Below are 26,762 nucleotides of genomic sequence, written 5' to 3'. Positions count from 1 at the left end.
TTAAGCATTTGCCTCCTTAGTCCCTTTTTCTACTACATAACTTTAATATTTGGAATGATTTAGAAATTTGAACTTCTCTAAATTGGATTTCTCATTGCTAATTCCGGTTATCATTCTCTCAAGATGGGCTTAGGTTTTAAATAGGTTACTTATATTTCAAAGTCATCTAAAGTTTTAGTTCTTTAAATTCAACAAAGCAGAAATTTTACATTTTAGGAATGGCAGATGTCATGTTTTATACAGTAACTTCTTAAAGGTCTTTAAACAGATATAGCTCAGGCTCTTAAAAAAATGTACCAATTTATCTCCTGATGTGCTAACGTGGGGGAGAAAGAGAGAGAGAAATGACTGGCATTTGCAAACACATAGTACTGTTAAATTGCAAAAAAAGAAAAGTAAGGACAAGCCCACTGTTTACCTAAAGTGTTAAACAATTTCAGGAAAGGCAGATGTCATGTTTTATACAGTAACTTCTTAAAAATCTTTAAACAGATATAACTCAGGCTCTTAAAAAAATTGCCTAGTTGTCATCCGATGTGCTAACGTGGGGGAGAGAGAGAGAGAAATGACTGGCATTTCTAAACACATAGTACCATTAAATTGCAAAAAAAAAAAAAAAAAAAAAGGTAAGGAAAAGTGAGGTCAAGCCCACTTTTTACTTAAAGTGTTAAACCTAACCTTTTTTGTTTAAATAAGCAACCGTAGAAGTGAAGAAGCACGCACAGGGTCCCTATTAAGTGACTTCTGACAGAAGAAAATGTAATTCCCACCTGCACTGGCACCTGTCACAGGAGACATCTTAGCCCTGAGTTCTGGTCTGTGCTGCCCTCTCTCAGTCTTTGCACAGGCTGGGGCAGCTTGACTCCCAGCCATCAATCACGGGCTGACTGAAATCTGGCACCTCCATTTGAAGATAGAACAGCTCCCGGGTCTCCTGAGCTCTGGTCTGTGACAGATGTAGAGTCTGTTGTTCTCATAGTAGCAGCTTTGTGGCCTGAACTCCTGAATCCCAGTTCTGGCCTGAACACAGTCCATAGTTCCACACTAAGAAAAGTATGGATGCTTTGGACACACGAGGCCTCTTCTTTTTAACTTTTATTAATACTATGGTTGAATGTCTTGCTTGTAGCATTAGCCTTCAGGCTTCAGTTCAGACTGACATCAAGAAGCATGGCAAGTTACGAAAACATCTCAGGGTTTGATGATAAATGGTTATGTCTCCCCTTGAAAAAGGAAGTTCATGTGTCTGGGGCGAAGATTCTTTATGGTTGCAGTCTGATACCACAAAGAGGTTACCAGTAAGGTTGTCTAGGTCTTCCTGGTTGCCCTGAGTGAGAGAGCAGAGTGGTTTGGCAGAGACTTAGAGGAGACATTCAAGATTTTTGCTTTGGCGAAACAAAGCTGAATGTTAGGAGATAGGCAATATTTAACATGGACAGGTCTGCTTATGCCAGCCACTTCAGGGAGGTGGGCAAGAACATTGCTTAAAGGCTCTGGATGCCTAGTGCCAGTTACAGAATACTCATGGGAGGTGTCCCTGGCGTAGTTGAGAGCACCCATTATGGGATGGATGCTGCAGAAGACGGGAAAATCCTTGGGGTGGCAACTGGATAAAGGCAGATATAGTAAGTATAGATGAAGGGAATTGGAGCAACATTCTTATGCATGGGATGAATTGCAATCTGGAGATCTTCAGAGGAGGAGCCATTTAAAAATGCTGTTGAGGAAGAGTCTGGTCCTGAGAACTGTTGTGGCCTTAATGTGGATGTTGAAGTTTAGGATGTGGATGGTATCACACTCATGTGAAGAGAGAACAGAAGTAGCAGCAGGAGAAATCCAGGGTTTGGGCAGCTCTGCTCCTCTGAGACATCCTCGCTGATAGGTCCTGACAGATTGATTGGGAACCTTACAGGGCAGAGCTTTGCAGATGGACCAAGTGGGTCCTTGGGAGAGAAGACTTCCAGAGAACACATTCTGCAGCATTGAAAGCCCTCCCTGCATGGAGACTACCTTTAACTTGTGTGCAAAAAAAAAAAAAGTGTCTTTGGGATTGGCTTACACCAACCCAGTGGGTACTAAAAGGCAGTGGAAGTTGGACCAGCCATAAATGACCTTACAAGAGCTGATGAAAACCAGCAAAAACTGCTTAAGCATTTAAGAGGAATATGAGGTATGAAAACAAACTGTTTTAAAGAAGGAATAATGATAAAGCTTTGTGCTTTTTTTCCTTGCAAAATTAGCGAGTTCCTTAAGCTACTTGTCCCATGCACAATTCTGTATGGGAATCGGGAACCTTGAGCCAGTTTCCCAGCTGTATGATCATGTGGATGTTAGTACTAAAGATTCCTGAAACAAAGGCATCTACTTTTCAATGATTTCTGGCAAACTTTTTGGTTTGAAAGCCTAGACAGTAAAACTACATTATAACCGTGTACAGACTGACACCTGAGAAGGCATTCTGGTGAATGTGGATGAACGGGGTTCTGCTGAGCTGGTATCCTTGGGAATCCAGATTTCATTCAAGGACAGGATATGATCTATTGCAAAGAAAAGTTCATGAGCGGTCTTGCCATGCATGTTATCCTGGGTTAGGGCGTGGAGGGGAGGATGGTATATCTGGGAGCTATTTGATAACATCCCAGTTCAGGGAAGCCGTACGAACATGATTATTCTCTTTGCCCCCTGATAGGCCACACGAAGTTTAAGATAGCTGTGAAACAGTAGATATGGATTGGTTATAAATATTTCCAAGAAGCTTATCCAGCAATATGAAAACAGCAAAGAAGAAAAACCTTCTAGGGTGAAGGATCATGTAGTTTAAATTCCTCGATGAGCCGCCTTCACTGCCAGAGAAAGGTTTTAATTCCAAGGGCCCAAGAGTTTATAAGAAACAAGCAAATTCAAGGACATTTCTGGGTGTTGAGACTGATTTTAAGAAATCAATACTGTATGGCTGCAGAATATTCTGGAATCAGACTGATTTTTTTTTTCCCCCTAGGGAAAGGTAATACAAATGAATTTATTGTTTGCATGTGGGGAAACTGTAAAGCAAAGAAAAAGAAAAGAGATGGTGCCTCCTCAGCCTTAGGATATCTTTGCCAGAAATTGAGGGTTTTAGTTGATTTTACTTCTGGATTGGGAAGAAATTTTGAGGAAATTAATCATTATTAGAACAGAAATGGTAGTTTTGATTCAAAATAAAATAGGCCCACGCAAAATACTGCTCATGAGATGTTTCCCAGGGACTTAAAGTAGAATACTTTGTCTTCTCATGAATTAGATTCCGTATAGAAGAGTCCCCTTAATGTTGAAAATGACTGCACTGGAGTAAGTCCGTCCCCACTTTGACTTAAGGATCCATAAATACCTTTCTTTTCTTTCTTTTTTTTTTTTTTTTTGAGACGGAGTTTCTCGCACTGTCGCCCAGGCTGGAGTGCAGTGGTGCGATCTTGGCTTACTGCAAACTCTGCCTTCCAGGTTCACGCCATTCTCCTGCCTCAGTTTCCCGAGTAGCTGGGACTACAGGCGCCTGCCACCATGCCTGGCTAATTTTTTTGTATTTTTAGTAGAGGCGGGGTTTCACCGTATTAGCCAGGATGGTCTTGATCTCCTGACCTCGTGATCCACCCGCCTTGGCCTCCCAAAGTGCTGGGATTATAGGCGATAGCACTGCGCCTGGCCCGTAAATACCTTTCTTATATTTTATATGTGACATTTCTTAAAAAGGGCTTTGTGTTATTTTCTGTGATTTTAGTTCTGCATTGTTTGTTTTTTAATATCTCCTGAATATTAACCCTACTCTGGCTACCCTAATTTCTTTTCGTTCCCATACAAAGGAGGTAGAAGTTAATACATGACTGGAGAACAACTTTCTTTCCTAAGAGGTAATTGCAGTATGGTTATATTAATTCTTCTGACAAGCAAACTTTAAATCAAGAAATACGTACGTGTATATATGTATGATGGCTGTGTGTATATATACACACATATATTCAATCAAGTATATATGTGTGTATTTTTTTAACTTTTAGGTTTAGGGATACATGTGAAAGTTTGTTACATAGGTAAACATGCGTCATGGGGTTTTGTTTACAGATTATTTCATCACCCAGGTATTAAGCCCAGTACAATAGTTACCTTTTCTGCCCTTCTCCCTCCTTTTACCCTCCCTCTTCAAGCAGACCCCAGGGTCTGTTGTTCCCTTTTTTGTGCTCATAAGTTCTTATAATTTAGCTCCCACTTACAAGTCAGAACATGTGGTATTCGGTTTTCTGGTCCTGCATAATTTGCTAAGGATAATAGCCTCCAGCTCCATCTGTGTTTCTGCAGAAGACATGATCTCATTCTTTTTTATGGCTGCATAGTATTTCATGGCATATATGTACCATATTTTCTTTATCCACTCTGTTATTGGTGAGCATTTAGGATGATTCCATGTCTTTGCTATTGTGAATAGTGCTGCAATGAACATTCATTCACATGCATGTGTCTTTAAGGTAGAACGATTTATATTCCTCTGGGTATATATCCAGTAATGGGATTGCTGGGTTGAATGGTAGTTCTGCTTTTAGCTCTTTGAGGAATTGCCAAACTGCTTTCCACAGTGATTGAACTAATTTATACTCCCATCAGCAGTGTTGTATGTGTATTTTTTAAAGTAATTTTTTTTGCAATTAAACATCATCTTTATTAAGCAAAGTACTATGCTATTAAGAGACTACAAAACTTCATTAGTACGTGGTTGACTACTCAGACTTACATGCAATTTCTTAATATTTAGCATGGTATGAAAGTCAGGAAAAATAATTCCCAAATCTCTCCCTGAGTAAATATAATTGCATGGAGCTAACTTTGGTGATTATCATCGTTATTTCTCATTAGATCCACTTTCTGACCACTTTTAAATACATTTCCTTTTAGTTCTGTTGGAAAACTTTCTAATTAGTCTGATTTTCTTCAGTGGAAATAAATTTTATAAAGTCTTTTTTTTTTTTTTTTTTTTTTTAGTTTCTTATATTATCCATACAGGAAGATCCATTAAGAAAAAATCTTGCAGCCCAAACTGCACTTCACAAGTTTGCTTTTCCAAGGTTCTAGCTTTTTTTCTTACTGAATGAAAATATTTTAAATACGCAGTGTTTTGTGAAAAACATCATAATTATTTGAAAGTCCTTGTATCCTATAAACAGATTTAGAAAGCTTTGGCAAGAGAAAGAAAAGCATCCGGAGAGCAGGTGACAGGGCCGTGGTTGTGCCTGTGTTGATGGCGTCTGGGCTTCTTGTGTGGGATTGAGTGCTCTTCCCTAACGAGGCCTGGAAGCACAGGCACCCGGCAGCTGGGCTCCTTGTTTAACCAACACCCCGTAATGGCTGCAGGTGCATCTCATGAGTGCAACTGCTTGACTCAGATCCAGCAGAAACCAAGAGCTCTTCCTCCCACGCTTTCAGCTTACATTCCATGGAGGAGCTGGCTGGAGCACGCATCTGCTTTACTTTAGAAGGTTACAGCGTAATCCTCCCCCAAACAAATTCTTTTGATTTATATTTTTTCCTTTATTCAGCAGTCAAAAATACTGTACTGACCTTTTGTGATTCAGTTAGGTACATGCTTTCTGGTCCAAAGAGTTTTTTTGTTGTTGTTTTGGTTTTGGTAACTGTAGAAATTTAATGAAAAGCACTTTAGTTAGTCTTTATAGGAGAGAGAAGGTGGTGGATATAGTTTTGTTAAGAATGATTCTCTGACCGATTTGACTTTCTCCCCTAACATTTTATTCATCCGAGAATAAATAATAGACATGGTAGATTGTATAATATATGCATAGTTCTTTCTAGTTCTTCCCCCCACCCCGCCCCCCTCCACACACACATCTTGTCATGGCTTCCTGTGGGTATAGTGGATTTTGCACGTCCCCTTGACTCTGGGCTTGGCCATGTGACTTGCTTTGACCAATCGAGTGTGGGTAGAACTAGTCTATGGGTTCTGAGTGGGAGCTTCAATAGGAATTGCGTGTTTCCTCTCTTCCTTCTTCTACCATGAAAAAGGCAATGCATCTGGTCTGCTGACATGCCGACTCCCTTGAAATCTGTTGTTTTTTGTAGATTACCATTTCAGCAGGGCAGATTTACTTTTTAAAACAATCTGGACAAATCAATCATTAGTCTTAGAACAGATGATAACTATTGTAATCAGACAGGTTACCTTTTGGTAAAAGTGATATTATGGGTGACCTCACCTTCTGGCCACAGTGGACTGGAAAACAGGTAGGCACTTGACTCAAGTAAAACCAATCTGAGGCTGGCCAGCTGCCTGTAAGGTGGCCTGGCAGAGGCACTTTCCCAAACAGGAATGATGTTGATGAAATTAGATTAATCAGAATCTCTCTTAAGGAATTCCTAAGTTAGAATTGAACAGTAAGTATCTAGAACAGAAGTATAATACCAGAAAGAAACAGAAGTAGCCAGAGAAGTAGCCAATCCTACCACGTTAATGTTGGGTACAAGAATGAAGTTCAACAGCATTTCTGAAGTGGGGTGGGAATGGGGCAGCATATAACGGGGTTGCTACAAGTGCTACAGTTTTCTCTGAAAACTGTGTCTTAGCCTCCATGAGGTTTGGCTTATATGGCCAGCTGGTTCTTGCGTTCTGGGTTCTCTTGAGACGTCTGTCTCCTTCTTGCTGTACCCAACCACACTTGAACATCCTGTTGCTTGAGATAACGTGCACCCCCTTGTTGTTTTGTAGGCAAGAGACCTCAGCTAATACAAGTTCTATTTCTACTCTGCTCTCTAACAGCTGCATGTCCTGATTATTACGCAAAGCACCAAAGCTTGTCTTCTAGAGAGGGAAAACCCAGCTGCTCAACTTTTCCTCACTCCCTTTATAGCTCTTAGTCCTGTCCACATTCCTTTACTTCTAAGCAAGCTTGGCATATGGAAAGAGGAGTGGGTGGGTCAGTTCCATCAGTTCCCCGAGATCCCTGCAACACTTGGAGAATTGTTCTCCCTGGCCTGTGGGTTACTAGGACCTGATGGTATTGCTGTATTCATGTCTAAGCTTCCATTGGAATTTTTAACAGAAACATTCTCAGGTCTGGGGGATTCTTGCCCACATGGAATGGAGAATGTCCACCTTCAGTCAGTGAGTGTAGATTGGGAAACCTTTTCAGTAAGATTCCTGAAATCCCATCATACCTCCTGTTCATTCATCTTTTTTTTTTTGGTATGGGTTTTCTGGCAACCGCAATGCAGTATGTGTGTAAGTACATAGCAGGCATGCTCTGCCATGTCTTGAACATGGAAATCTGGCAAAATTAGATGCCTCTCTTTGAAGGGGTTTTTCAAAGACTATTAATGGAGAAAGTGATTCATGGTGTTTCTTGTCAGAGATCCCAGTTTCCAAACCACACCTTAATATACCTTTAGAACATATATACCTAATGCTAGATGACAAGTTGGTGGGTGCAGCGCACCAGCATGGCACATGTATACATATGTAACTTACCTGCACATTGCGCACATGTACCATAAAACCTAAAGTATAATAATGATGATGATAATAATAATAATAATAAAAGAAAAAAATAAATAAAAATAAAAAAAAAAAAAAAAAAAAGAACATATACTCTGAGCAAGACAATACAAACAAATGTGCTGAAGGTATTGTAAATTGTATTCTTGTTATCAAAGATCAGGTAGTTAGGAAATTTGGACATAGGCTCCTTTGTCCCAGCAAAGACATGAGGTAAGTTCCACCCTCCTCCTTCTCATCTATTTAGCACTTTCTGCATGCCAACCATGGTACTAAGCACTTTACATGCATTAATTAAATATGTTACATTATAATACTTGTATATTACTTGGCTACTACTTAAAATGTATTCCTTAAATTAGGAACCAAAAATTGAATTTAAAATTACAGAAATCAATCTTATTCATTGAAAAAAAGTGCCACTTTAGCTCTTTGTGTAAGTTATCTTTAGGCAAGTGCAAAGTCAAGATTTGACTTTTGTAGATATTTTAAAATTGTATTATATTTAAGACTTTTAACACAATAACATGTTTTAAAAATTTGTTATGTGACTATAGAGCTGCTAACAAGAGTTGTTTAGCTTAACAAAAATTACGGCTTAACAAAAATGCGGCCAGGTACGGTGGCTCACGCCTGTAATCCCAGCACTTTAGGAGGCCAAGGCGGGCAGATCACTTCAGGTCAGGAGTTCGAGACCAGCCTGACCAACATGGTGAAACCCCCATCTCTACTAAAAATACAAAAATTAGCCGGGCATGGTGGTGCATGTCTGTAATCCTAGCTACTTGGGAGGCTGAGGCAGGAGAATCACTTGAACCCAGAAGGCGGAGGTTGCAGTGAGCCAAGATTGTGCCACTGCACTCCAGCCTGGGTGACAGAGCAAGACTCCGTCTCAAAAAAAAAAAAAAAAAAATATTCAAATGCAGAATAAACCTTTCTAATCAGTGCGTTCCTACAGCTGGTTGATGTTCATTATGACGCTTGTCAAACAAAGTCAAACAATCAGGTTGTATCTGGAAATTATGGTGGAACCAAAGTCCACAGTAGAATCTTGCTTTATTCTAGAGTCTTTCATAATAGTTATGTTCTGAAAGCAAACATCCTAAGATGAAAATTTTCCTAGATTTAGAAGTGGTTATAGATGTTGCTCTGTAGTATATCATGGTTTAAATGTCACTACTGGTTTGAGCTTTTCTAACAGTTGCTCCAGTTAAAACTGACCATGTGTAAGTATTTTTTCTTTGATTTGCATAGAGTTTTACAGCCTATAAATTATATCCATACAAATTATTTCACATGGCCCCTGCCACAGTCTTGTGAGTTAGATAGGTTGGATGGCGTTATTCTGAGTGTGTTTTTAGGTGCTCTGGATTTCAACATCCTAAAGGGTAGAACTTGTGGGTGGTTTTATTGTATTCTTTCCCTTTGAACTTCTTATTATCAGTTTATCTTCCAGATAAAGATCTTAAGACTTGTTCTGTAGGTCTGTTGTGAGAATGAAGTGAGATGAAGTCTATATAAGATATCTCGCATAGTGCAGAACACATAACACAGGTGCTCAATCTATGCTTGTTTCTCTCTCCCTCATCCTAATTTCCCAAGTGTATAGCATTCACATTCCTAAGTGTCATATATTTTTCATAGTAATGCTCATTACAAGTGTAGGAGAGGCATTGGGGCATATTGAGGAAAGAAAGAACAAGGGCTTGCATTAAAATCCCAGCTAACAGAACGACCGTGGTCAAGCTTCTGATGAACATCTCTGGTTTCCTTGCTGGCAAAATGGATATGATTGCAGCTTACATGATTGTCATGTGTATTTGCTCTCTGTAGCCTAGTAGGCACTCAGTCCTTGTTTCTCAAGTCTGCCATTCATGTATACAGTGCTTTTGTGCATTTAGTAAGGTCCATAATTTCTGTTGTTCTCAGAATCTGGGCAAAAAGAAAAGCAGAAGGGAAGAAGAACGTGTTATATGTGTGTATGTTTATGTTAGTTATCAGTTGCTGCATAAAAAATTACTCCAAATTGGTCGGGCATGGTGGCTCACGCTTGTAATCCCAGGACTTTGGGAGGCTGAGGCGGGTGGATCACGAGGTCAGGACTTCGAGACCAGCCTGGTCAATATAGTGAAACCCCATCTCTACTAAAAATACAAAAATTAGCTGGGCGTGGTGGCAGGTGCCTGTAGTCCCAGCTGCTCGGGAGGCTGAGGCAGGAGAATCAGTTGAACCCGGGAGGTGGAGGTTGCAGTGAGCCAAGATGGTGCCACTGCACTCCAGCCTGGGCAACAGAGCAAGACTCCGTCTCAAAAAAAAAATTACTCCAAACTGTAGTGGTTTAAAGCCACAAACATTACCTTAGAGTTTCTGTGGTTCAGGAATTTAGAGGGACCTCAGTTGGTTGGTTCTGGCTCAGTTTCTTTCATGAAATTGCAACCAGGATATCAGTAAGAGCTGCAGTTATCTGAAGGCTTGACTGGGCCTAGAAGATACTTTCAAGGTGGTTCACTCATGTGACTGTTGGCAGGAGACTTCAGTTCTTTGCCCCATGAGTGAGTGTCTCCTTAGACTGCTTAAGTATTCCCATAGCATGGGAGTTGGCTTCCCCAAGAGTGAGTGATCCAACAGAGACAGACCACGACAGAAGCCACAGTGTCTTTTATGATGTAGTCTCTGAAGTTGCAAAGCATCATTCCATTTTTTTTCTGTTATTTATTTATTTATTTTTTAGAAACAGGATCTTGCTATGTTGCCAGGGTTAGTCTCGATCTCCTGAACTCAAGCAATCCTCCCCCTCAGCCTCCCAAAGTGCAGGGATTACAGGCATTAGCCACCATATCTGGTTTGTTCTTAGACAAGATTCACAAAAACCAGCCCATGTCCAAGGGGAGATTAGACTTTTAGATTTCACCTCTTAAAGATAGAAGTATCAGGGAATTTGTGGACATATTTTAAAACCATCACAGTGTTCAACAGAAGGGGCACTCTTTTGATGAGAGTCAAAGGAAATGAGGAAGCTGAAAATGGGCAACCTAAAAAGAATTAGCTGACAGCTGGAAAACTTACAGTGTACAACTATACATCAGTAATTTTTTTATTGGCAACTAATTGTTTTTCAATTTTATTTATCACATAATATTGGAGTATAGCTAGCTATATATGATGATTTTGAGAAAAGGATATTGAGGCTGAAATCTTTCCTAATGATGAGATCTATTGAGTTTGGCTGTAGTAGTACTGTAGGGGGAGTAGTTGGGGCCATTGGATGCAGTCATTTAAAAACTGAGCCAGAGAGAAGTTTGTATTGGAAAAAAAAAAAATGAAGTAAATGACAGAATCAGTATTCTGCAAGCTTAGATTCCCTGAGACTCTAATTCTAAATTAATTTAGAGATTTTAAAATGCCAATTTTCTATACAACTAAGTGCTTCAACAGATTTTTGTCTCCATTGAATCCATCAAACTTGAGAGATGTTTTGGCCATTGCAAAAATGTTCATATCTTTGACTTCCTTGGTGCTTCTTAAAATATAATGCATTCAAGTTATAATTTTATTTTTGTTTGCTCTGGATTTTTATTGCTTATGTGAAAGAATTGGAATCCCTTAGAGGCACATCAAGACATCTACTTCTGGCCTGGCAGCTCCAGTGACTCAGAATGTGTGTTCAGAGCCCAGGAGGTTTTGGTTTTCTTCTCTGCCTTGTCTTTTGACTCTTTTTTTTTCTTCTATGCAAAATTTAAATTTCTTGAAGTGTAATAAGTCATTTCCTTCACTATGTCTGCCTCTGTGTTGGAATAAAATTCCCAAGCCCTCTTTATGAAGGTGGTAGAAGCCTGAGGCATTCAACTCCTTTAAAGTTTTGTGACTTCCAGCTATTATTTGTTTGAGTAAAAGTCATTTCTCTGCCTTTCCCGTTGTCTGCCCTTCCTGTTGCTTTCCCTTCCCATTGTCCGTCTTCCTGTGAATTCTCAGCCTCAGTTCATACCAGGCCTCTTCGTTTCCAACCCCTGTATTCCATTCCCATGACACTCCCCTCTTACCACATTCTCTCTTGCAGTCCTAAAAAGAGAATCACCAGGTGGGACATTTGTTATAGACAGAAAAGAAGGATAAGAATATAGACTATTTTCTTTGGCCTGACTGAGGCCAAAGGAAGGTGGGAAAAGTAGAGAAATATCCATAGAAGTGTCTGCAAAGAGTCAAGAGACAATGGAGGGTTGAAACATTTGGTTGTGCCTAGGTCAGTGAAAATCATGGAGGGAAGGAGTATTTTAGTTGAGTCAAAAGGGTGGAATGTGGGGAAGAAGAGGAAAAGGTTTTTAGGGAAAGGAAACTGCATGAGTGAGGTGTCTGAGTGGGGACCTGTGGACAGTGTGGCTTGGCTCAGGCCCTGGCTTTACATGGAGATGTGGTGGGAGGCGAGGCTAGGTTGGACCTAGGTAGGAAAGGGTCTTACTTTCCTTTAAGGGAGTTTGATTTTGTTGGAAATATTTGTCATAACAATGATATAGGATCCTAATTTTCAAAGTGTGTGGTAGAGATAATTTGGGACGCTTGAGAGGAATGGCCCCCTGTTTAGCTTATGAGTAAGCCATCAAATATGTTCCTTGGTAAACAAATAGCCCAGTAGATATCTATCATTTAGTCAAACTTGCTTCTCCACATACAGATAGGTGTTATTTATAGAAATGGTCAAATGCCTCCGTTTACTTGCTCTTTGAAAAACAACAAATGTGGGGATAAATAAAACCTAACTGTGTTCCAAAATTAAGGGACAGAAACTTTGAGTCATGTGAAAGATATGTAACCCACTGTTGTTGTAAAGAGCCTATGCAAATTAGGCAGATTGCATGCGTAGTAGAGATGGAAGACAGGTAGATGTGTTGATTGCTCTGCTCCTTATTCTGTTTACAGAGAGCAGTGAAGTCAGTGTTCTTGTCAGTTGCACATCTGCACATCCGGGTCATCCAGCCACATGGCTATGGTGTGGAATTTAAAGCTGTGCTGCTGCGAAGACTGGCATAGAATCTTTGAGGGAGGTAGCTATTTTTCATTTCTGAAAAAAATGTATCTCTTAAATGGCTTTCCCCCTTGGGAGACAGACTCTTAGAGTAACATCTTGAACTGTGATGCCTTTCACTCTCTCCAGTTCCCAAAAACCCAGGGCAAACTCATTGAACCCTCACCAAGTATGGCTCCCATGATTGTCAGTATTCTAGATTGTGGCTGTGGATTACATTCTTAATTCAGAATTAGGAGGTTGGGTACATTGAGCTCTCACTCCCCCTTTCTTTTTTCCTCCTTTTTATGAACGGATTCAAGACCTTTCTTCTTGGAGGATGCGTTTCTTCAACTCTCAGTCACAGCATTTCAAATACTACTATCCCTTCTGGATGGGGCAATGCTGGTAGGTTCTCTTAATATTCAGAATTAGGAGCAGAGAAGGGATTTCCAGATGTGTTTTAGATGAGGGATTTCCAGATGTGTTCTAGACAGGTGAGTTTTAAAAGTCATTTTGAAAGAGACACCTGGAACAGCCTGGAACAGAGACACCTGGAAAGAGACACCTGGAACAGCCTGGTATGGTTCTGGAGCCAAAGACTGGGAAAAGAAAATACAGTTGGTAATAAAAGTGGAGAATGAGCAAAACAAATCCATTGCTTTTTGACATGTTCATGGTCTGTCCTTTTTTGTAAAATATTTTTCTTCAACATTATAGATCCTGAAGGGGTTCAACTGTCCAGGCATACTTCTTCAGTTTAGGGATGCGGAACACCCAGAAAAGTTCAGGACAGGCACCGGACTGCAGTCCAGGGCAGAGGCGACAGCACTTGCTGTCGGCATTCCAGTAACCAGAGGCAGCAACAGGGCACACACCTCAGTTCAAGTGGACCCAGAACCACACCAGGCTGTCCCACGGTGTCTCTTTCAAAAATTGAATACCTTACACAGATTTTATCTATAAAGTTAGAAGTTTCCATCATGTGTCAAGATGATTCTTGCATAATATGTTGTGAAATTTTAGTAGCAAATAATTTTCTGTTTTTCTTTTCAAAAGTACTTGAGAAATTGCTATTTCCTATTGTGTATTCAGTTATTCTCTTTAACATATTTAATTTAAAATGGTTTTACTTTTAAAAAATATTATTGGCTATTTTTTCGGGTAAATTTTTAGGGGAAAAATGTCTTTTGTAAAGATGGCAAGGTTTCCAACCCATAATGACTTATGCTTTTTCTTGATCTGAGACTTAGATTTCTGTCACTGGTGTAGCAATTGTTTCTCTCTCTGCCTCTTTCTTTAGCTACTCCTGCTCAGTAACTCAAGAGATGGAGCTGAAAGGTTACTCTGGATTCTTACCTGTGGAACTGCCCACATCAGTACTAGTGATCTCATCTGAGTTTCTTTCTTGGAGGGTTTTCCAGGACTGGGGCTGCCTGGTGAAGTAATAGATTTGATATTAATTTTTATTTACATAGCACCTTTCTTGAGGAACACAGAGCAGTCTATGGGCATTATTTTAATAGTCCAGGAGGAGTTAAGCAAGCCTGGAGAGCTGAACAGTAAAGTCCTGTTATTCTAAGCATTATTTAATATTTTTATGATTTGTCCTTCAAAGAATTCTTGGCCTTCGGGTAAGCGATGGACTGCAAGTGGGAGAATGAGCTGTTAGCTCAGTCTGTCTCACACCCTGAAGAGTGTACACGTGACTTGTGTTTTGAATCAGCCTGTAGGTCTCTTTAAACTGGGTGGTGGCTTTAAACCACAGAGAGGTTGCTTCTTCCCAGAGGATATTGCCTGTGCTGGTTGGTCCCCATTGTTTAAGTTGGATGCATGCTAATGTGCTGTCGGGGCATTCTGGACGAATGCTGAGGAGACTGTATTTGTTCATGACATCTGATGTGAGTCTTGAACTTGTTATATTTATTTCCTTGGCTGTCTTTGCTTTTGGTCACATCCTAGTCTAATGACCGAACAAGGCAACCGTGCCCTTTTCTAGACTGATGTCTGTTTGTCAAGCACAATTTTCACATTTTTATATTTTTCTCTATTGTTAACAACCCCGAAGAAGAAATGAAAGCTGTTTATCACGGGAGGAGGGGTATCGGCTTCACTTCCATCCCATTCACCATTCACTCTGAATATCTGTGGTTTTTTTTAAACCGAGTGCCAGTGCCTCTTCTTGGAGGTATAAATTTGCACAGTGTCTGGCAGACGCTGCAGACAGGATGTTGACTCTTGAGTATCTTGACTGACTAGGAGGCCCAGTGGAGGTGCTGCATGGCTCCAGGCAATCTGTGCCTCTAGCCAAGGCCTCTAAAACTCAAAGTTTTAAAGTGCTTGCTTAAGATTTTGGGGGCTGATTCACCTAAAGGGATCTAAAAATTGCATTTTTTTTCCTCCAAAGGACCAAACACAGAAGCTGTGCCAGTGGTTTCCCTGTTAACTCCTGACTGGCCTAAATTTTGCTTCTCAGACTTATAATTCCTAATCACCTGGTAGGTGCCACTCAGGATGGTCTTCTGCCTCTGGTTAGTCCTAAGCTTGTTTTCTCACTGGTGCAGCAGGACCTTAGACCAAAATGACCTCCAGCATCCTGTGAGTCTTGGATCTCTGTGGGATCCAACAGTCACCCTTGCCCCATGCTTCGGGTTACTTTGTGCCTACTCTCTGCAAGGCATCAGGAGTCCTTGAGTATTACCTTATTCAAGACAAGCAAAGAAGATGCTTCTGATAGACCAAATGGCTTTTGCGGGAGAGCTTGTGTCCACTGTTAGTGAATTCCTACTAAATTCTTGAAAGGTGAGTGGTATTGCCTTCAGCGTGTCACATGTGAGGAATTTGAAGCTCAGAGCATGGATCTTTGTTTGATGAACTTTAAAACTTAAACTTTTTACACTATACCCTAAATATGTGGGAATGATTTTCAAGGAGTAGAGATGGGAGAACATATTTTCTAATCCATCCAGCATTTATGAAGATCCTGTTAGAGCTCTGGATAATAATCTAGTGTCAAAAGCAGTAGTGCATTTTCACTACCAATTTTGAGAAGATTGGCATGAAAACCTAAAGCTAATTATAATGAAGAAGTAAGTGCTTCGTGGAGATGGGAGGACCCGCTTAGAATACAAGTGTCTGTTTTATAATTAGATTACTTTATAGCAGAATGCTTGTAAAACACAAGCATTTTTATTTTTATATGAAATAAAATATAGCTTCTGCTTCCAAGAAGATGTGAACATTGTAAAAATCAGAATTAAGTCATATGAAACTGTCTGTGCCTTTTGAAAATCCAGACGATTCCAAGCCAAAAAAATTTTTTTTTTTTGGCAAAGAAATATGAGAAGTTTTTAATAACAATAGGCCCGGAGAATCTCCAGTGCTTATAAAGTGACTACTGTAGCTGGGAGGTGAAATGGGAATAATGATTAAGTGCTTGCTTTCTTTGGATGTCTCAGTTTGCCTAAGTGAGCATAATTTAGGTGACTGTGTGAGCATCTGTGTGGCAGCTGCTGGTGCTACAAGTTAATGCCAGAGAAGACAAAATAGTTGGCACACGGATTCTAATTTCATGATTGTACCAGGAGCCAGAAAAAATAGGAGTTTATATTCTTTTGAAGTGGGAAAATGTTGTCTCTTTTTTTCTTAGGTTTCACACACTTGAACACACAAAGTATCCTCAAGATATTTGTAAGCATTGTCTGACAACTTAGATTATAAGCTGATTTGTTTGTGCTACTGTGAAAAAACAAATCAAACTAGGTGAATTTTATCTGCTGGTGAAATCAGGATTCCATGGTGTTTTTTGAATTTCTAAGGTAGACTCCCAGATAACTTTAAAATGTCCTGTGAGCATTTAAAGGAGGGGTCACTGAAGTGTTTAAGTAAAGTTTGATTGGAACACAGCCATGCCCACTCATTTACATGTTGTTTTTGACAGGCTGCTTTCCAGCTAAGCGGGTCCACAGAGTTGAATAGGAATAGAGTCCTTTTGGCCTGCAATCCTAATATAGTTACAGTTTGGCCCTTTGTAGAAAAAGTTTGCTAGCCCTCTATTTAAAGTATTGACTGATAGTAGCATCCTATCGGATGTCATTTTGCAAGGTGCCAGAAGGCCTGCTTGGCCACTAGGACATCTTGCCATCTCAGACAACATGTCTTGATCCTCCAGGGTTAGAACCACTGGTGAAGGAGAAACTGTCTTGGAAAACCATTTGAAAAGAATGGAGGACTTTCTCCTCCAGAGGAATCATTTTTCTTCGTCTAAGTGAGGTGGCCAACCCAGCTGATGGGTTCAAGTCCTTCTAATTTTAGCTTTCTTTGATTAAGTGGCATTGATCTCAAAGATAACTTATTTGAAGGGCTGTCATGTGGAAGAGGCATTAGATTGTGAGGCCGTGGGGAACCAAATTAGGATTAATGTGTGTGCAAGTTACTGTGAGGCCAGATTTCAGCTCAATAAAAAATAGTACTTGCTGGGAACTGCCATAACTATCATGTGCCTTTGTGGGTAATGAGCTGCCCGTCACTAGAGATTTTCAAGTAAAGGTTACACGACCACTTGATACGTGGAATGCAAAACAGTGGATGAGAGATGGTTGTGTTAGAAAACCTCTGGGGCCCCAGTCCAACCTTGAAATTGGAATGGCTTCTTTAGTTAAAGTTCTTTGTTTCCAAGCTCAGCTTATGACCACAATTTTAATTTGTTGAGGGTCTTATAGAGGCATCTTGGGATGATTTTCTGAAAATATATTAGCCAAACCAAAGCAGTATAAAGAGGGACAAGCTTTTCTGGTGGGCAAAGATGACATAAAAAAGGCTGGCCCAGAGCCTCTCTCCCCTTTGGCCACTCCAGTCATGGAGTGGCGTCAGAAGGGCACTGCTTCTTGACGGCCTTAAAGCCTCACAGATGACTGGCTCTCTTCAGCTACTGCTACCATCTTTGCTTTCTGCCTAGTCTCCTGGAAAGAGGAAGGACCTGGCTGGGGGCCTATCACAGATGTAGCAATCAAAACAGTGTGTGTCTTGCAATTTGCCAGAGACTTCAGGTTGGGATCCGGCAGTGAAGGGCAGGTCTGGGTGAGGCAGAACTGCACGGAGACAGTGCAATTCTGCCGTCATAGCACAAAAGCAGCCATAGACAGTACAGAAATGAATGAGGGTGGCTGTGTTCCAGTAAACCTTTATTTACAAAAGCAGGCAGTGAGCTGGATTGGGTCCCTGAAGTGTAGCTTGCTGACCTCTGATAGAGACGTTGAAAGCTAGAAGTGTGTAGAAAATACCAGTTTCAATTCTCTCAAGTTTTGGGAAAAAAGTGAAATGGCACGTCCAGAGTCACACCATGGTTGAGCTGGGATTGTAAACCAGGATATACTTTTAGTCTAGGGCTTATTTTGTGATACCACATAGCCTCGGCTGTGTGGTTAGATGATAGCATTTGGTTTTTAAGAGAAGGCCACGCGAATGAAAGAAAGCTCCATCCCCAGTGGCTGCTCCAGGTGGTCTATGAATAGAGACAGTGAGAGCCCAAGAGTGTTATTTTTAGGGAGGCAACCCTTTATCCCTGTGACCTGGCTTACCCCTTTAAAGATGGGCCCTGTTCACAGGAAAACAAAATATATGTTGCCTAAATTCTTATGGAGAAATAGTGCCCTGGAGTTGTGAAAAAGAAATGGGCTCCCGCAGCTGCGTCACAGCATTTGATCACTTCAGCCGAGAGTGCCAGGAGATTTGAGACAGATGTTTTCAGACATGCCGCATGCCTAAAACATTTCCAGGGGTCGGGCTGCAAATAGTGACTTAATAAGTGGAGAAACAGGGAAAGTATGCAAGTTGAGGACACAAGAGTTTATTCACCGCTAGGTGCACGGCCAACCCCTTTGCATTACATCTGCCTGTCAGGGTTGGCTCTTTAATCTGTCGTGCCCTCGGTATTGCTCTTTGTCTGCCCGTGAATAAAGTGCAGCATTGTGGTTAGTAATCCCACTCCAGTGACTCGACTTCAAATGTGGTTTTGGAGTGCATCCCAGAGTTCTGTTTGCTAAGCTTCCTACTCCTGTTTCAGAGACACCACTGAATACAGAGCAGCGAGCACTGAAGGCTTCCCTCTTTCCTTAAACCTGTCGGGTTGTGGGCTCTCTCTTTTCCCATCTTACTCCTTTCTTTTCTTTTTTTCTGTTTTTTTAAACCTTCCAAGGCAAGTTCATGGATACTAAGCTGATGTGTTTGTTGTTCTTTTTCTCCCTGCCTCCGCTCCTAGTGAGTAACCACACTGGCCGCATCAAGGTGGTCTTTACTCCGAGCATCTGTAAAGTGACCTGCACCAAGGGCAGCTGTCAGAACAGCTGTGAGAAGGGGAACACCACCACTCTCATTAGTGAGAATGGTCATGCTGCCGACACCCTGACGGCCACGAACTTCCGAGTGGGTGAGTTCCTCCACGGTCCCTAACTGTCCTTACTGAGTCGAGTTTTATGAGATTGTAGCATTTAGACACCCCCTCCATTCACACTGTTCTCTGCTTCAATGGGTGTCTGTCTATGAGTACGAATATGTTTCTTTCGTGGGATCTTTTAAATTACTTTCGGAATAATTTTTAACCTGATTTTTGGTTTCTTAGGGGAATGGCAACTAGAATATTTTCCCTTATTGCTTAGCATTTACACAGCCGTGTGGTAATGGGAATATATATAGTAGAAGAGAAGAGAGTAGGTTTTAGATTTAGACCCTAAGGCATGACTTGTGCTGATAAGCTTCAAATTTTATCAGCCCAGTGATAAGTGGAATTTGTCTTAGATTTGACTCATGTAATAAATTTTGGAAGGTGGTGATGAAATTTGAAGTTTTTACTTCAAAAATAGCCAAGCTCTAAAACAAAACTCTGAGAATTGTCAAAAACCTGTACTTGGTTGTAGAAAAGGATACAGAGTTGCGTCTTTTGCCACGTTTCTGCTCCGTCTCACAAGACTGAATATAAATTGATATATAACGTGGATTTAGGGAAGACAGACTGGTAGATTACTCTCAGGACTCCTTTTTTACGTGGATTTGGGGAAGACAGACTGGTAGATTACTCCCAGTACTCCTTTAAGTTAATTTAAATATGAACTAGTAGTTGCTGTCTGCAAGAAAGCCTTGTTGGTTCGTTTTGAATTTTTGTTTTTTACTTTTTTGCAAATGGAGAAAGGATTGCGGTCCACGGAATGCTGTCATGTTGCCATGTTGTCATGCAATACAGTATTTTTGTCGCAGAAAAATGTATTTTATTATTTTTGACCAATTATGGTTTGCCATGTGTACTCAAATAATCGCAGACACCCACGTTACTTTCTGAGTTACTCACAAGAATAACCCAAATGTCAGACAGATAATAACACTGGCTAGATCTGGTCTTTTTATGGAATATTGCTGTTTAGTCTTGGAAGTGTGTGCCTGAGGGGGTGGTAGGAGAAGGGGTGTCTGTGTCAAACTGATTTACATCAAGACAAAATAAAGGGACAGCTTGAAGTTCTTATTAGCTCTTTGATTATTCTGCTGTTTTATTGTGACTCCCAATCCTTAGGAGGTCAAAGCATATTTTTGATCGTCTGTACTTGGAAAAAATATGTGCCCATAGATACGATTTAAAAGGGCATTGTGAGCTTCCTGGCTATGATAGGGGTACTCTGGGCATAGTTTTTAAAAGAATTTAGCTGTTAGGTGCCAAATGGCACATTATGCTTTGCAGGGCAGGGAGCCAAGTCTAATGGGAAGTGAACTGATGATCAGGAAACTGGATTCTGGTCCCGGTCCTGCCACTAACTAGCTAATCCATAGGGCATGCCAGTTAATATTTCTGGGCCTCAGTTTTTCTCATTCATAAAATAAATGGGATTGTACTTAATGACCTCTAAAATTTAGTCCGTCTCTAAGATTGTATGACTTTTTATCAGCAATAAGTAATACTATTTTCTGGCTTTAAAAAAAATTTTTTTTGGAAGGCTACAGACAAGGAGGGGAAAAGAAAAGGCAATTCCAGTAGACTATCATGAGTCTGATGGCTTTTCCCCACTTTATCTTTCTTGGTTGCCTTCCTTACTCACTGCTCCTTTCCCTCCTTGTGTTTATTGTAAATCTTTACAGTAGCAATGACAAAATAATCAAATGGGTGGTAATTTTTTGGCTTCCAGTGTATTCATTTTGAAACTAAATATTTTGAAGGCTTTGAGAAACAGAGGAAGTCTACTTGTTGAAACACACCGCATGCTTTCCTTTCTGGCACTGAACCAGATGTTTAGGAACAGAATATACATAGCCTATTCAAAATACAAAATGAAGCAAAATTATTTACAAAAGCATTTCAAAAGCAGAACTCCACTCTCCATATAGGATTGGCAGAGCAGTTTAATTTTTTAAAAAGTAGAGGATGGGGTGAGAAGGACCCATAGTAATAAATAGTTTCACATTGGAAATTGTGGGAAACATTTCATTTATATTCTGAGCTATTTCCCTCTCCTGTTTACGTTTTATTTCAAATATTGGATAGTTTGAGGGACAATTTTTATGATATTTCTTTCTTTAAGAATGGTAATTTTGTAGAACTTATAGACTGTGATCCTTTGAAAATATAGAAAAAATTAAAAATGTTTATGCATATATCTTTTTGGGACTTTACTGGTTTAGTATAATTTTATTATTTGCAAAAAGTGGTTTTCTAATTTTTTTCTTCTCTCTTTGTACTTGTTTATAGAATACTAAATCTTTTGACAAAAAAGACGTATTTGGAAAATAAAGTTTGGGGAAAATTCAAAATTTACTGTCACTTGTCAGCTACTCCCTTTGATCTCTAATATTTGTCGGTATTTGAAGGTGAGGGCTGGCAAACTCTTTTTGTAAAGGGCCAGATAGTATAAAATATGTTTTAGACTTTGTGGGCCATACAGTTTCTGTTACAACTACTCAAGCCTGCCATCATAGTGTGAAAGCAGCCAGAGACAATATGAACAAGAATAGGTGTGGCTGTGTTACAAAAACATTTGTTGGGCTGAATTTGGCTTGAGTGCCATTCTCTAAGGAGTCAACATAATCCAGGGAAAATTATATGGACTTCATAATTAGTTTTGATAATCAGAATAACAGAAATAATTTCCAACATTTGCATGGTGATTTACAGTGTTTGTTTGTTTGTTTGTTTTTCTGAGGATGTGGAACAGACATGATCATCACCATTTTTTCAATACGGAAACTTAGGTTCAGAGTGTTAATTAAGTGAGCTTGCTTTCGTTTCTGGGCAAGTCAGTTAGCTATGCCTAGAACCTAGATATCCTTATGCCATCTGTTTTCTTACCTACCTGGAGTCTGACCGTGATGTATAGGAGGGACAAGGTGAAGGACCTCATGGAGTTGTGTCTTGTGGGAGGGCTGGCTGGGATAATAGAGAGAGAAAAAGCAACTGAGAGTCCAGCATACCAGGGCTGAATCCTGGGGTAACATTGGCTCTATGTGCTCTTTGGGCCGAGCTCACCTCCTCCATACAGTGGAGGTAGGTCCTAATAGATATGTGGAGGTTGTTCTTTTACAGGCTTGTGGGATAATTCCTTCCTTCCTTCATGCCGCTTCTGTGTTGGTCTTCTGGTCTGTGATGAGGGTGAGTCGGGGCTTTCCAGGTGTGAAAGGCAGCAGGTATTTTCACTTGACTATTGAGCATGCAGTCTCTGTTCTTGAGTATTCAGTGGGAGAAATAATAAGTATAACTTCCGCTTAATGCGACTGTAAAAGTGAGGCCCAAATGAATATGGTATCCAAAGGAAGCACTCTGAGATTCTAGAAAAGCCCATTTTTATGGATAGTGATTTTGATATGGTTTAACAGAATAGTTACTTTAAATGGTATTTCCTATGAAGCAGGTTTCTAATGATAATGACTTTTTTTTTTTTTTTTTTTTTTTTGAGCTCTGCCTTGCTGTTTGCCCCACCCCTGCCTTTTTAAAAAATGGAAACATATCCCTCATTGGGTGGGCCAGCAGGTTCACCATTGTTGTTTTAAAGGATTCTTAACATTTTATAGGGCTAAAATGCAGATGACCTTCTGGGATTTTTAAATTGTTTATGAAGCCTTAAGTTCCTCTGACAAGAAGAACGTATAAATTCGTGTCACAACTAGAATATTTCAAATGCAGTAATACTGTCACTTGGTATAACTTATTTGTGGAGACATTGAAAAGTAGTCATGATGGTCAAAATAACACATTTGGTTTATGTGATTCTAAAGACTCATGTTCTATTAGCACCAATTGAATAATTATAAAAAGCATTTGACCATTTAAAAAGTATGTTCTCATACATTATTTCTAAAAAACATTTGACCATTTAAAAAGTATGTTCTCATACGTTATTTCATTTGATGCTTACTGCCTCTTAGGCACATGGTAGTATCCATAATTTGCAAATATGAGCACTGTTGCTTTACTGGCTTGATTAAAGGTTATTTCAGCCAGGTTTTCTTATCCTAGAGTCACAATACCTCTGGCTTTCCCATGCTGCCTCCTATGACCATATATTAAGTGACTATGTATAAAACATGGTAGTAGATTTTCTAAGATAAGCAAATCATAAAGCTGCCTTCTAAGAGCTTATACTTTGAGGAGGAGATGAAGGGTATATGTAAATAACCCTAAATTAAGGTAGAGAGCTGCTAGCAGGCGCCCAGAGAAGGGAAATATCACTTCTAGCTGAGGGAGGATGCTTAGAGAGAAAAGAGATGGCAGGCAGCTTTTATGTTTAGTTCACCTTGCTGTCCCTGTCTAGCAAGCGTGTTGTCTCATGGTGAGGGGCTGAGTACATAAATGCAGATGGCCTGATTGTGGACTGAAGGGAGATGTGGAACTTGAAACATTGGTAAGTTCCAAAATAAAGATGCATGGGGGAGTAGTGGGAAGAGAGAAGCAAAGTTGACATGGGAAAGAAGAATTTACCCCCCTAGAACTGGGCATGGAGATGAGAAGGCAGAGATGGTTTCTGGGAATTGGGAATAGTTTCACTTAAATGTGGGACACATGAAAAGTAATAATGGTAGATGACAAGTTGGGAAGGCAGATCGGTGCAAGGCTGTGGAACACCTTGAATTTCAAGCTTAGGCATTTGGATTTTACTTTTTGAGGATTTACTAAAGTTCTCTGAAAGAAGTTGATACTTGTCATTTTGAAGAAGAGAGAAGTGCTTTCATTTTTTTTAGCTAGGAAACTCATGTTTTAAGAGGCTGAATAAGTTTCTGAATGAATGACAACCTCTGGCGTCCTGTAGCTGTTCTGGGGCTTGTCTGATGCTCTGCACTGAAAATCTCCCCGGAGATTTCACAAAACCAGCCTAATACTGTGGTGCTGGGATGAAGAACAGAAGCAGTTCGTGCTGCTAAGCTGACTGTGTAGGTTCTCCTCATAAGGAGGGAAGAAAATTTTCTCTCGTTGAGGCATTAAATAAACTGACGTAACTGCTTAAGAGGGGCAAGCATATAGAGTTTTTTCTGGAAACTTAGCTCAGCCACTGAGTTTCATATCCTTTGCCATTCGTCATTGTTTGGACTCCTTGATGTTTGTCTCACACAGAAACCAATGAAAATGCCACCGTGTCACCCTTTCACTGGAGAATGTATTTTCCCCTTAATACATTATGCAGGTATATCTCAGGTTTTAAAAGATGTTTCAATACAATACTAAAAGAAAGTGGTTGCTTTTCCTTCAATTTAGAATGCCTAAGAACTTATCAAAGAAACCACTTCCACATACATTTAGCTATATCAAAGAATTTTATTTTCTAATACTGAATAAATGTCATAATGTAGAGCGTTTTGCTTTTATGTATTTATTTTATTAATTAATTTTTTTTTTGAGATAGAGTTTTGCTCTTGTGTCCCAGGCTGGAGTGCAGTGCCACCATCTCGGCTCACTGCAACCTCCGCCCTCCAGGTTCAAGTGATTCTCCTGCCTCAGCCTCTCGAGTAGCTGGGATTACAGGCACCTGCCACCATGCCCGGCTAATTTTTTGTGTTTTTAGTAGAGACGGGGTTTCACTATGTTGGCCAGGCTGGTCTTGAACTCCTGACCCCAAGTGATCCACACACCTCAGCCTCCCAAAGGGATTACAGGCGTGAGCCACCACGCCCAGTCTTTTCCTTTTTATTTTATTTAAGCTGTAGACCACCTTTAAAAGGCTGGTATTAGGAACAGTTATTCATTTAACATGCATTTATTGAGCACATACTATGTACCAGGTATGGGTTCAGGTGATAGCAGTGCACTAAATAAAAGTCCTTGCCCTCCTCTAGCATTACAGAAACAGTGTGGCTACAGTGTGGATGAACCTCAAAGATGTTATGCTAAGTCAAATAAACCAGTCACAAAAAAACAAATACAGTATGAGTCCATTTATATGAGGTGCCTAGAGTAGTCAAGTTCAAAGAGAAAGTAGAATGGTGGTTGCCAGGGGTCATAGGGATGGAATGGGGAATTGTTTAATGGGTATAGAGTTTCAGTTTTGCAAAATGAAAAAGTTCTGGAGATTTGATACAGAATAATGTGAATGTACTTAGCACTACTGAACCACAGCACTTAAGAATAGTGAAGATGGTACATATTACATGTATTTTACCACAATTATAAAAACACATTTTAAAAATATAGTATATGTGTACACTACTGTCAAATAGATACTACCAAAAATATACTGTAACAAACATTATATGTGAACTAATGTCAGGAAGTTATAGACACTCTGAGGGAAAACAAAGCTGAGAAGGGGGATGGAGAATGGGGAGTGTTGGTGGAAGGCATGGTTGCTATTTTAGAGAGCTCAGGGAATGAAGGGCTCTCTGATGAGATAACATTGGAGCAGGGACCTGATGAAGTGGCGATGAGTGTTGTGAGGAAACATCGCTTACATTGTCATCAGACTCTGACCCTGCATTTTATTTTGTCTAAACCGTGGAGCACCCCCCCCAAAAGGCTGACATTTGGAATATTCTTCCAGACTTTTCCTGTCTCCCATCTTGAGTTTGGTTTCATCGACCTGCTTTGTATCAGGGAATCAAATTAATATCTGCAGATAAAGAGCCTTATACACAGAGGAAAGAGGCAACCAAGTCTTGTTCTTTGGGTGAAAAAAAGGATACAGTCCTGGAATTCTTGCAGGAGTCTTGGTGATTTATAATAAGAAGTAAAGGTCTTAGATTTAAAAAAGGTTATCAAGAAAGTGGTGTCACCTTTCTTCAGCATTCAGCATTCTTTTTTTTTTTTTTTTTTTTTTTTTTAGATGGAGTCTGACTCTGTTGCCCAGGCTGGAGTGCAGTGGCGCGATCTCGGCTCACTGCAAGCTCCGCCTCCTGGGTTCACACCATTCTCCTGCCTCAGCCTCCCGAGTAGCTGGGACCACAGGCGCCCGCCACCAGGCCTGGCTAATTTTTTTTTTGTATTTTTAGTAGAGACGGGGTTTCACCATGTTAGCCAGCATGGTCTCGATCTCCTGACCTCGTGATCCACCCGCCTCGGCCTCCCAAAGTGCTGGGATTACAAGTGTGAGCCACCGTGCCACACGGCCCTTTCTTCAGCATTGTTTTATGGAGGGCAGATCACATGAGTTTGGTATGGAGCTTGCTTTTAATTAAGGGAAATAAAATTGGTTCTTGCTTGTGAGTGGTGTAGAGGGTGTGTGGTGGTGGTGGGCAGAGGGCAAGAGGACCCTGGGTAGAGGAAGGGGTTCGTGGAAAGGTGATTCCATGGGTTACTTGGAACAAGAGGGGCAATAGGTTGACCTTAAGGGCCAGAATCAGGAGAGAATAAGGTCCTATTTGGTTGAAGAGGAAGACAACTGAGGCAGAGAAGGGCGGTGGGGTGGGGGGCAGAGTGGTTGTATAAGAACATATGTCTGTAGCCAGGACAGTTTTTTAAAAATTAAGCTTAACTAAAAGAGGGGTCCGTGGTTTGCCAGATCTGTGAGAAAAGCACGTGTGATAGATTGCTCCTTTTAAGCCATGCCTGGCCTGTATCGTGGGAGTGGATGGGGCTCCTTGAAAGGGTTGTGCTAGGCCAGCCTGGAATAAATAACCTTTCAAAATTCCTTGGAGTCTCTAACACAATGTCACAAAGTGTGTATTCTTTCCTAGGCTGTCAGCTTGAGCATACGGAGTGATCTTTGGAAAAGTCTAAACTGCTTAGCATAGCTTGCAGGGCCCTGCTGCCTGGCTCCACGGCATTCACTTTGGCCG

The 26,762-nt window shown here is 40.5% G+C and overlaps 1 protein-coding gene across 23 annotated transcripts in view; it reads left to right on the top strand.

Annotated features, from left to right (window-relative positions):
• Window positions 1–26,762, top strand: part of LTBP1 (latent transforming growth factor beta binding protein 1) — a 443,088-nt gene that overhangs the window by 169,311 nt on the left and 247,015 nt on the right. For 10 of the 23 annotated variants that reach the window (XM_054475443.2, XM_054475439.2, XM_063648824.1 and 7 more), the window contains exon 5: window positions 18,787–18,954. The exons of 1 other annotated variant lie outside the window; for it this stretch is intronic. In XM_054475443.2, the coding sequence (XP_054331418.1) occupies window positions 18,787–18,954 (168 nt within the window). 12 more of the 23 variants (XM_063648829.1, XM_054475448.2, XM_054475445.2 and 9 more) reach the window with 4 other exon arrangements.

Source organism: Pongo pygmaeus, chromosome 12, assembly GCF_028885625.2.
Source record: "Pongo pygmaeus isolate AG05252 chromosome 12, NHGRI_mPonPyg2-v2.0_pri, whole genome shotgun sequence".
Lineage (NCBI taxonomy): Eukaryota > Metazoa > Chordata > Mammalia > Primates > Hominidae > Pongo > Pongo pygmaeus.
This window is presented reverse-complemented; position numbering and strand designations above follow the sequence as displayed.